Raw genomic sequence first — 12,483 nt, forward strand, 5'->3', positions numbered from 1 at the left:
GTGTGGTGGCAAGTTTGAGGCCAGCCTGTCCAAACAAACAAACAAAACAAGCAAACAAAAAGAATATACAGGACCCCCATGTGTATCAGCAAGCAAACAGACTTGCCATGGTAGCCTGGTGACCTGGGTTTGATCCCAAGTTGGAAGAAAAAACTGCCTCCCCAAAGTTGTTCTCTGATCATGCATGCACAAGGTAGCATGTGACCCACACACATACCCTTGAAAACCTGTGATTTAAATAGCATTTGCTTGTCAGTACCAACGCTTTTAGACGTGAACGTGCTGGAGTCGGTGTTTTACTTTTGATTACATTGCATGTTTCTAAATTTGATATCTCTTGCAATTAGACTTTAAGACTCCTTTTCCTGTTACCATTGCTTTGAAGGAAAGTGTTTTTCCTGTGGAGGCTTAGACTCTGTGATTGCTCTCATCATAACTGCGGCAGGTCACTCAGGAAGTGCAGAACAGCTGGGATAATCTAGTCAGCTGCCAGGCGAGAAACTGTATTACTCAAAGGTATAATTACTTTTTAAATCCCAGTGAGAGAAATCTAACATTGCAACCAGGAAAGGAATTCCTCAAAATGTGAGAGGTTGTTGGCTGCAGCGCACCAGTCTGTAGATTACGTGTATCACTTAGGTATTTACTGTCCTAGCTCTAAGTTCCTCTGATAATGGAACTCATTAAGTATTAAGGCAGAGACATTTCTTTTTAGCATTGTTACTGTTTGCTGGTCCATGGGCATTACCTGTTTCTACTCTCCTTTATGCCTTCGATGTGTTTATCATATTCCATCTCAATGCAGCAGGAGTATCTTTGCTGTGTGCCTAGCTCAAATCATAAATGATTCTATTAATTTGGGAGTTGTTATTCATGATGAATCTACTTGGGTCCGGTCTTCTGATCACTTTCAGAGTCTTAACCATTGGCTGTAGAATTCTGTCAGTAGTCTGCTTAGATCACTGGTTTATGGTGTTCAGGGTCTATTCCCTTTCTTAAAAACACAGGTATTTGGGCTGGAGAGATGGCTCAGAGGTTAAGAGCATTGCCTGCTCTTCCAAAGGTCCTGAGTTCAATTCCCAGCAACCACATGGTGGCTCACAACCATCTGTAATGAGGTCTGGTGCCCTCTTCTGGCTGGCAGGTATACACACAGACAGAATATTGTATACATGATAAATAAATAAATATTTAAAAAAAAAAAAAAAACACAGGTATTTGCCCATCTCTAGTGTTCTGTCTCTTTTCATATCCTTCAACCTTTCCAAAAGAAGATGAGCCGATGACTCTGTTAATTAGAGTTTGTTACTTCCTTGCATGTCATGAAACATGCACACTTGTGCGTGAAGCTGTGACTTCATCTGACCCACTTGGATCACTGTCCTGAGCATCAGTGTTGTTTTGTTTTGTTTGTTTGTTTTGAATTTGGTTCACTGGCACAATGTAAAAATCCATGGTGTTTCCAAAGATAATTTAGTAAGACAGGCATTGTCTCCTTTAACATGAGATTAGCACAATTTGCTTTAGACCATGTGTTCTCTTAGAAGTTTCCTTTAGGCCAGGCGGTGGTGGCGCACGCCTTTAATCCCAGCACTTGGGAGGCAGAGGCAGGCGGATCTCTGTGAGTTCGAGACCAACCTGATCTACAAGAGCTAGTTCCAGGACAGGCTCCAAAACCACAGAGAAACCCTGTCTCGAAAAACAAAAAAAAAAAAAAAAAAGAAGAAGAAGTTTCCTTTAGGTAGTAGGAACTGTGCTTATCTTCAGAATTCAAGCTGGTGTGGTAGGGGGTTCAAGAAAAGCTGACTAAATGTTCCTCAAGCTTTTAGCTTCATTTTTATTCTTCCTTTCTTAGTTTAAGTAATTCCTTCTTAGTTTCAGAAACACATATAGTGGCTGGAGTGAGAACTCTGGTTAATAAGATGCACAACACACAGACAGATGTGTGCACATGGACACACAACACACAAACAGATGTGTGCACATGGACACACTCACACCTGTGCGTGCTCGCACACACACAGACAGATGTGTGCACATGGACACAACACCTGTGCATGCTCACATACACAACACACAAACAGGTGTGTGCACATGGACACACTCACACCTGTGCGTGCTCGCACACACACAGACAGATATGTGCACATGGACACACACCTGTGCGTGCTTGCACACACAACACACAGACATGTGCACATGGACACATACCTGTGCGTGCTTGCACACACACAGGACTCAGCATTTTTCATAAGTCTGGGTTTCCTCAGCACTTGCCTTTTGCTGCTGTTGTTTGATTTTGTTTTGTCAATAGAATTTTGGCTTGTTTTTCACTTTTTTTGATTACCTGTGAGACGACCTCTTCTGTAGCATGAACAATAAAAACCCAGAGACAGATACTGGGGTTCAAGCTGAAGATCAGAAAAGCAGAACAGCCAAGCCACTAGAGAGACCTTTTACCTCCACCAGATCTTCATATCAAAGGGGCGAGATCCTTTCTCCAGGTCTCAGACTCCACACTCCAGTGACTTCCAGTCTCTTTCCCTTTACAGTCCTCTCTCCGCCCAGCCATTTCGCTTCTTTCTCCCAAACACTGTGATTAAAGGTGTGAACCACCACCACCTGGATCTGTTTCTGGATTGATTTTTATGTAGCCCAGGGTAGACTTGAACTCACAGAGATACGTCTGCCTCCGTATCCCTGAGTGGTGGGATTAAATTTGTGTGCCACCATTCCCCACCTGTGTGGCTAACTAGTGTGGCTGCTTTGCCCTCTGATCTTCAGTCAAGCTTGATTTATTAAAACACAAATAATATACCACTATACTCTTTTTCATTTTCTCTCAGACATTATTTGCAAAAGTCCATGAGAAGTCATCCCCTGGAAACTACACTGTCTTTTCATATCTGTAATCAGGAAACCTTTGTTTCCAAATGGCTCCCTTCCAGTGCTGCATTCCTGACATCATAGCTAGCCTGCATTCTAGCCTTCTTTCTTTTCTTCCCCTCTTTTATTCAACATAGATTCTTTTGTCATACAACATAATCTGAGTACAGTTTCCCCTCCCTCTACTCCTCCTAGTTCCTCCCCTCCTCCTCTCCCATCCAGATCTACTCTCTGTCTGTCTTTAGAAAAGAACAGACTTCTAGGAGATAACAACGAAACACAACAAAATAAAATATGGTAAGATAAGTGAAGTTGGATAAAACAAGCCAATAGATGCCGGGCAGTTGTGGTGCACGCCTTTAATCCCAGCACTCAGGAGGCAGAGGCAGGCGGATCTCTGTGAGTTCAAGGCCAGCCTAGTCTATAAGAGCTAGTTCCAGGACACAGGCTCCAAAGCTACAGAGAAACCCTGTCTTGAAAAAAAAAAAAGAAGAAAGAAAGAAAGAGAAAACAAAAAACAAAAAAACCCCAAGCCAAAAGAAAATAAATAAAAGAGCCCCAAGAGAAGGCACTAGAATCAGAGACCCACTCATTTACAGGTCCAGGAGGAGTCTGGCTGTGGTCTCTGTATTTGTTCCCATCTGCTGCAGGAGGAAGCTTCTCTGATGATGGCTGAGTAAGGCATGATCTTTGAGTACAGCGGAATATCATTAGGAGTCATTTTATATCATCGTCATCATCCCAGTAGTATTTGGTTTTGCCCTAGGTCTCTGGGCTGTCTAGCATCTGGTTCTTGGTCACCCAAGCAGTGCCAGGTGTGAGTTCCATCTGATGGATTGGGCCTTAAGACAATCAGACATGTGTTGGTTACTACCAACATATTTTGTAGGTAGGATAGAGTGTCGATCAATGGTTTTATGGTTGGGTTTACATTTCTCTTTAGGCGACCTGCAGAGTACCTATTCATATCATAAATACTAGAACCTGGGGGTGGAAGCTCTCCGTAGGTACCAGCTCTCTCTTTCTCAGTGTTCATTGAGTTGTGTGAGTGTCTTACTGTCAGTTTGTGGAGAGCAGCCTATTGTCTTGGCAATAGCCTAGGTTGTTTGGGGGTTTCCATGGCAGACCGGAAGGAAGAAGCAGAACCTCTGACTTCATGCCAGTTGGCTTGAAATCCTCAATTCAAAAAGGTTCAAAACTGGCTTTGTCCCTGTGAGGGGTTGGTGTGCTGGTGGCAGTGTAACGATTTCAGTTGAGACAGGTGAGACAGAAGTGTTGCTGATGCTGCTCCCCAGGAAAGGCTTATGGAAGTTTGCTGATAAAAAGCTTCCATTCCCCTAGCTCCTTATTCCTCCGTGCTTGACGTCCAGCTCACAGCATGTCTCATGATAAGCAAGTGCTCCACTCTTGACCTACATCTTCAGCCCGGTGTGTCTTAGAATCATCTTTGCCTTTGGACATTTCACCTCTACCTTCCCTCCTGTATTAGTGACTTTTCTGTTGCGGTGCCAAAATACCATGGCCAAGGCAACTTAGAGAAGGAAGAGTTGATTTGGCTCCAGAGGCCTGAGACCCATCATGGCAGGGAACTGTGGCAGCAAGCAGCAGGCATAGCAGCAGGAGCGAGAAACTGAGGCCTCACATCTTACCCTGCACCTGTGGAGCAAAGAGAGCAAACTAGAAACGCACTAAGTCTTGTAATATTTCAAAACCCATCCCCGGTGACATACTTCGTCTAGAAAGGCCACACTTCCTACACATACCCAAACAGGGCTCCCAACTAGGGACCAAGCATCCAAATGCTCAGACTATGGAGGACATTTCTCATTCAAAACACACTTTTTGACTATTCCCATTTGCGTTCTCCTTTAGCTAGTTTCTGGTGTCTCATCAAAGGTAGACTTTTTAAATTCCGAAGATGGGTGTCTCTCTTTGTTCTTTCCTCTAGCAGCAGGCAGACCAGTGTGCACGGAGTAGACAAATTTGGTGTTAGTTTCTGGTAGGAAAAGAACACAGAACAGAAGATAACAAGTTGGTAAAGGTTGCTTTGAGTTTGTGGGGCAGTGGAGGGCCCTGATCTCCTAATTCTGTGCTAAGGATTGAATCCACAGCCTCGCAGCTGCTGGGCATGTCTTCCCCGCTGAGCTGCTCCTCCAGCCCACGTTTGATGTCTGTGTGATCACTCCATGATGCTTTTTTTTAACCATGAGTGTTCACTGAGCCTGGGCTGTGCTGAGCAGGAATAGGCTTTTGTAAAGATATTTCATTATTAGTAGTAGTTTTTGTTTTTGTTTCAAGACAGGATTTCTCTGTGTGGCCCTGGCTGTTCTGGAACTCTGTAGACCAAGCTGGCCTTGAACTCACAGAGACACCCCCCACCCCACCCTCCCGCCTCCTGAGTGCTGGGATTAAAGGCAAGTGCCACCACTGCCTAGATGTAAAGACTATTTCTTAACTACTTTGGTTTTGTTGCTGCTGTTTTTCTTGAGACGTGAGTCTTAACTATGTAGCTCCGGCTAACCTCCAACTCATGATGTCCCCACCCAGCTGGGATTACAATGAGGTGCCACATCCCTGTTCTTTGTTCTGTTTTTCCCCTAGCTGTTCTTTTAAATTAGTCAATAGCATACATAACAGACTCTTTCCTATGGTAACCTTTCTCACTAGAAACGATGGGTTATACCCAGAGGATAATGGGCTGTACTCAAAAGCCTGTGCATGTGTTGCCTGTCTTTTGGGTTTTAAGAGGCCCGAAGTGGTTATTTTTGTCAACTTGACTCATACAAGCTAGGGTCATGTGAGAAAAGGGAACCTCAATGGAAAAAAAATGCCTCTATCAGATTGGCTCACAGTCAGTGGTTGGGCCATTTTCCTGACAATGTTGATGTGGGTGTGTCCAGCTGCTCCCAGTCCTGCCTCCAGGTTCCTGCTGTGACCGGCAAGATAAACCCTTCCTTCCCCACTGTGCTGTTGCTCCTGGCGTTTGCAGGACAACAGGAGGTGAACTAGGACGAGGCCCAATACATTCTTGACCGTTACTTCCGTTTTCATGAGTCAGAGTCCGTACACGTTTGCACCATAAGTTTACAGGCTTGCTTCTGTTTGCTTTCTCCCTCTGTCTCTAGGGTGGCAATAGTTTCCAAATCGTTTGAAGGGAAAACTGACCGCACAGAGCAGTGGTATGGAACCCAGTACAAGCAAGAAGCCATCCCAGAGGAAGTCATTCAGGTAGGTTTACGTCATCTGTGAATAAGCCTGAACTATGAGGAGCTAGGGGAACCCAGATCCCCTCGATCTTGCCACGCAGGTTCCAGAGCATGGAGAGTGATGGCACTGTCACCCTTGCTGCCCTGGGAAGGGTCAGAGGAACTGGAGGTTTCTCATGAAGCCTCGTGTTCTGGCTCCTACAGACGCCCAGCCTTCCTGCATCTAAGCCCTCAAGTGTGGGGAGCACAGTTGCACAGCACCAGGAAGGCAAGAGACCGGAAGACAGGGCAAGCTGCGGAGGGCTGGCTGCGCTGCCGCAGTCCTGGCTGGGGCTCAGCCCGCTTTACTTTCTGCTAGCATTATGTTTTGCCCTCATTGGTCACTATTTTTGTCAGCCTAGGAGAACTGTGATTTATTTCCAGACTGTTGTGCTGAGACTTCATTCTCCCAGTTTTTCGAGGCTTTGCTTAGCTGAGTAGAATCTTTTTCTCTCTCGCTTGTTGGCTGTGGACCCTTGTTTTGGTCCATTACCAACAGTACCAGAAAACCTTATAAGTAATGATTTTTTTATTTCAGTGACAATACAGGAAAAGAAATATTTTTTTCCATTTTTATTTTATTGTGTGTGCATGATATGTATGTGGAGGTTAGAGGACAATGTTGTGTGGTCAGCTCTCTCCTGGCTCCACACGGGTTCCAGGGATGGAGCTCGAGTGTCCAGGCTGGTGTGGCCAGCGCTTATATCTCTGTCCTCAAAAAAGCAATAAAGTAAGAAAAAAGTATCACCGATGCTTCAGGGAGCTCTGACACTTTGATGCCCTCCAGGATGTGACTAAATCCATATTCTTTTTTTTTTTTTTTTTTTTTTTTTTTGGATTTTTCAAGACAGGGTTTCTCCGTAGTTTTTGGTTCCTGTCCTGGAACTAGCTCTTGTAGACCAGGCTGGCCTCGAACTCACAGAGATCCGCCTGCCTCTGCCTCCCGAGTGCTGGGATTAAAGACGTGCGCCACCACCGCCCAGCTAAATCCATATTCTTAAACTGAAGAAAATTCAACTTTTTTCCAGTCAGTCCTGGGACTGAAATAACCTGAAAACAAGGAGAACTTTCTGTTTACCAAATTATGAGTATAGTAGCCTTGCCCTGGAGAATTTTTCTCAAGTGTATCTGGAAGTTCAGCAGTGAGGTGGCTTGCTGTGTGTTGTCTGTCCTCTGCTCTGCCTTTCTGGAGACACGCTGCAGCTTAAATACTCTCTCTCGTCAGCATCTCTACTCTCCCTGTGCCAAAAGACCACATGTGTCAACACCAAAATCAAGCTGCAACATCTGCAAAGCTGTGACATGTCAACTAGCTGACAAGTGACCGAATCCGGAATTATTGGCACTAGTTTGCCCCTTTGGGTTTTCAATAATAAAAAGCCCGTTTAGTTGTGAGCCTGAGCTTTAACAGCTGACCCATCTCTCCAGCCAATGCAGTGTTGTCAATTAGGGTTCTGGGATCTGTCCAGCTTCGCTGTTGGAACCAGTTTGTGTCATTCTCGACCTAGATCTGGTCTTTGTTTTAACCTTGTTTTGAATTATTGGTTTACCTAATAGTTTGCATGTTCTGGAAGAAATGGGCCAGGCCTTAAGAAGCCTGAAGTGATGGGCTGGTGAGTGTGCTCCGTGGGCTGGTGAGAGTGCTCCTGGGCTGGTGAGAGTGCTCCTGGGCTGGTAAGTGTGCTCCGTGGACTGGTGAGTGTGCTCCTGGGCTGGTGAGTGTGCTCCGTGGACTGGTGAGTGTGCTCCTGGGCTGGTGAGAGTGCTCCGTGGACTGGTGAGTGTGCTCCTGGGCTGGTGAGTGTGCTCCTGGGCTGGTGAGAGTGCTCCTGGGCTGGTGAGTGTGCTCCTGGGCTGGTGAGAGTGCTCCGTGGGCTGGTGAGAGTGCTCCTGGGCTGGTGAGAGTGCTCCTGGGCTGGTGAGTGTGCTCCGTGAGCTGGTAAGTGTGCTCCATGGGTAAAGGCACTTGCTGCCAAAGCTGATGGCTAGGGTCCAGTCCCCAGAATCCACCTGGTGTGTGGAAGAAGATGATCCCTACAGCTTGTCCTCTGACCTCCACATAGGCAGTGTGTGGTGTGTGTGCAGCTGAATACAAAATAAACAAGAGGGAAAAAATAAGAGTACCAAGGTGGAAGAAGCCCCCAATTAGCCTGGCCTTCAGGCCATAGATAGAGGCAGCAGCATAATTGAAAGTATGGATTTAAATATCCCTGGGTACGTGCTTATTTTTAAAGAACCACAGCAGGTATGATCCCGTCAGCGTCTCTGTGTTCCACAGACTCGGATTTTTCTTTAACTAGCTGATTAGAAGCTGCAGGAGGAAGAAAAAAAATTGTATAGATAAATGTAAAATCTCTTTTAGTACCAGAAAGATAAGCTGAATGAAGTGTCATGAAAATCTGTCAGCATCCATTGCTTCTGGTTGTAGCCCCTTCATATATGACAGGAGAATGCTCCTTCCTGTTTGCTTGGTATAGCAAGGACACTGTTTTTTGTTGAGTCAGCCAGGCTGGTGTCTCACTGGGGATCCTTCTGCCTCTGCTTCCCAAGTACTAGGATTACAGAATGGAAGAACCATGTGCCAGAGAGCATTTACCACTGCTTTGCAGTGTGATCCTGAAGATCAAACCAGGGGATAGCCTCAGCCCAAAGACGGTATTTTTAACTCAGGTTATATTCATAATTGCTTTTGTGTGTATATGTGTTTTATTATTCATCTAGAAGTGGCAAAATGCTGAACTGAATGGGAAATTTAAACTTCCAACAAAGAATGAGTTTATCCCTACAAATTTTGAGATTTTGTCATTGGAGAAAGATGCGACACCGTACCCTGCTCTTATTAAGGTAACGTGCTGAGTCTGTGTTTCTTTGTTTATGATGGGGCTTTCTTATGGTACCCAACTTTTGGGGCTCAAGTGATTTTTCTTGCCTTCACCCCTCAATTTCTCGTGCTGTAGACTTGTACTGGCATACCATATAGTCAGTGGTTTTAATTAATAGGTCAGTAGACCTATTAAATGGAGAAATAGAGAGGTCAGTTCTTACATTTGGTACTTTGTTCGTTTAGAATTTGTCACTCCTATGAGGTGACAGAAATTCTGTAAAAGAATACAAGAGGGCTGGAGAGATGGCTCAGTGGTTAAGAGCATTGCCTGCTCTTCCAAAGGTCCTGAGTTCAATTCCCAGCAACCACATGGTGGCTCACAACCATCTGTAATGAGGTCTGGTGCCCTCTTCTGGCCTGTAGACATACACACAGACAGAATATTGTATACATAATAAGTAAATAAATATTTAAAAAAAAAAGAATACAAGAAATACTATAAAGTTAAAAATACAGCAGCAAACAAAGCTACTGAATAACGTAGGAACATGGGATTGCTTTGTTGTAGGAGAAAAGTCAGGGCTCTTCTGGATGGTAAGTCTGTTGAAAGGTCTCCTTTCTACCCAGTAAAGATCGGTAAAGAAATTGCTCTGTGCCACTTCATGCAGGGTCAGGTCGCAAGCCTGTTTGAGGGAAGTCCCGAAACATAACTGACTTCGTGGAGCTCCTGCAGTTACATGTCAGGGAAGGGTGACTGGCAGGGCTCCCTCCTTTTTCAGAATGTTCTTTTCATGTCATTATTTCACTCCATGGATAAAGTGTGTAAAAATTTGCAGCATATTCTTGGTTCTAAACTTGCACACTAAAACTCATGATAGTAGACACTGCCTTCCATTGTTTTTATCTTCCCGTGACCTAATACCCAGATGAAGTTGGTAAGACAAGAGTCATTGTTTAGGGGCATGAAATTTAGTTTATCATCTTAATAGGTTATTAATGAAATAACTGTTTTTCCTTTAAGGAGACTTTAATGATTATGATTAAGAAAAGGAGAACTGTTTTTATTAATTGCCTCTTTTTGGGTGGAGGTGTTAGAGGGCTGTGCTCAAGTTAAGCACACATTCTACTATTGCACTATAATCTCATTGTTTGTTTGTACAGTTCTGAGGCTTGAACCCAGGGCATTGCATATGCTAGGCAAAAACTCTACCACTAAGCTATGTCTTTAGGCCCTGTGTTTTAGATAGGGATTTGCTATTGTAGCTCAGGCTAGCCTTGCACCTGATGTAGTTAAGACTAGCCTCCTCAGTCTTCCCTAGATTCCAAATTCTGGCATTGCAATTATGCCCCTCTGCCTGGCCGAACTGTTTTAAATGTTTTGTCAGAGTAAAGTGCTGAGCACATTAAATTGTTTGTATCCCTTAAACAGTTTCAAGGTTTAAAATTAACACTTGAGAGCATTCTTGGTATAGAATAAATGAAATAAGTTATTATTAGATTGTTCATATTGGTGTGCTTTTTACTGTGGCATAGCAAATTGTTCTAAAACTTACCAGCTTCAAAACCACAAATATCTTTTAAAAAATCAGATAAAACCACAAGATGCATTTTCTGAGGGCCAGGGGTCTAAATGACAGGGATCAGTAGTTCTGGCTCAGGTTCTAAAATGAGGTTATAGTTGAGTATGTTTGAGGTTTCTTCTAGGACTTTGTTCCTTAGAAGGCTAAAATAGGGCTGGAGAATTCTCTCCTAGGCTCAATTTTGTGGTTGTTAATAGACCTTAGGTCTTCAACATGTAGATTTCTCAACTCAGTAGAGTTGTTTGACATGGCAGTTGGCTGTCCCCAGATGATTGACTGAAAGGGTACTGTAATGGCCAAGGTCTTACATTGTCGGAGCCAAAGTCTTTTTTAAAGATTTTTATTTATTATGTATAGTGTTCTGTCTGCATATATGCCTACTCGACAGAAGAGAGCACCAGATCTCATTACAGATGGTTGTGAGCCACCATGTGGTTGCTGAGAATTGAACTCAGGACCTCAGGAAGAGCAGTAAGTGCTCTTAACCTCTGAGCCATCTCTCCAGTCCCCATGGGAGCCAAAGTCTTACAGTTGAATCTTGGGGATAGAGTACCCCTGAGCCTGTGGTTTCCTGTCAGTTAGGCAGGCTAACTTGTACTATACATGGGTGTGAATCCCAGCCAACAGGGTTGTGGATGACCTAGAGGCTGGGCTGGCTGTCAGATCTATCCAAAAGATGTCCTGTGCCTCTTGGGCACCCAGTGTCCAGGAAGATGATGTCAGAACAGCTGGTAGTGATGTCTCCTCCCCCATGCTCTCATCTCCCCATTCAGGGGACATAGAGAGCTGGCTTCTCTGCCACAAGAACTGGCAATCTTCTCTCTGTGCTGCTTGCTAACCTGGGTGCTTCAAGATTGTGAGACAGCAGCAACCTTCAGAATAATGTCCTTTTCCCCTCAACTTGAAGAGTATTTTGAGCAGATACTTTTATGAAGTGTACCTCTGTTTCCCTAATGAAACTGTTTCTCTGTCACAGGATACAGCCATGAGTAAGCTGTGGTTCAAGCAAGATGATAAATTTTTCTTGCCGAAAGCTTGTCTCAACTTTGAGTTTTTCAGGTATGTAGTTAAATCCAACTTAGGAAATCAACAATTATATTTTTGTTGATTGTTCTCTTCTTAAGCATCCATTCTTGAGATAATAAGAATTAGATTTCTCCTATACAAGAAAAGGTTGCTAATAAGTGCTGAAAATCAAAGTTAATTCTTCCTTGTATTAATGAATGTTCCCTTTAGCTCAATTGACTTATCGTAGCTCTTATTAGGAGGGTCTTCTTAGTTTCGGGATTTGGGAATCTGGACGAGCTATAGATTTATCCAGAAGGTTCATTTAGGAAAAATTAATGTTTGAAATATTTTTGTTCATTTTTTTCAATTCCTGAAGCTTACCCAGAGACGTATGTGTATAAATAAATAAATAAATAAATAAATAAATGTGTGTGTGTGTGTGTGTGTATGTGTGTGTGTGTGTGCCCAGGGATGTGTGCATAAATAAATACATGTTTGTATACGTAAATGTACACATGAATGTGTTTATACACACCCACAAAGAGAAGGGAGGTGGGATTTGGGTTTTTTGACATAAAATCTCAAAACCATACCTCACATGACAGTGTTTGTCTTTTAGAGAGGTCTGTGCAGGAGCCTTCTAACAATTGCAGAGTTGACCTTCAAGGTCCGGTTTCCCCTTCAGAAGAGCAAAGCCCAGAGAGCACCTTGACTCTGACCTCATCACAGACCTTGCACCAGGGCCTCTAGACTGCAGTTTCCACATCTCTGACCCTCAGACACATGTGCATTTCATGGTTAAACGTTAGTAGCTTTAACTGCTAAATCTTAGAGTGATCTAGAATAATGTAGAATAACACACAGTCTGGCTGTTCTGCCTGAGCCTTAGTATTGGGATTACAGATGTTCACTACTAAACCTGACATATACTATAATATTA

At 43.8% G+C, this 12,483-nt stretch overlaps 1 protein-coding gene across 2 annotated transcripts in view; it reads left to right on the forward strand.

The window, feature by feature from the left end:
• Positions 1-12,483, forward strand: part of Ide (insulin degrading enzyme) — a 94,305-nt gene that overhangs the window by 57,652 nt on the left and 24,170 nt on the right. For both annotated transcript variants that reach the window (XM_041661209.1, XM_041661208.1), the window contains exons 12-14: positions 6,012-6,114; positions 8,853-8,975; positions 11,512-11,594. In XM_041661209.1, the coding sequence (XP_041517143.1) occupies positions 6,012-6,114; positions 8,853-8,975; positions 11,512-11,594 (309 nt within the window). The remainder of the gene's footprint in view (positions 1-6,011; positions 6,115-8,852; positions 8,976-11,511; positions 11,595-12,483) is intronic.

The sequence above is a fragment of the Microtus oregoni genome, unplaced genomic scaffold (genome assembly GCF_018167655.1).
Source record: "Microtus oregoni isolate MIOR12 unplaced genomic scaffold, Mior012 000012F_ref0000307, whole genome shotgun sequence".
In the NCBI taxonomy this organism is placed as follows: Eukaryota; Metazoa; Chordata; class Mammalia; order Rodentia; family Cricetidae; genus Microtus; species Microtus oregoni.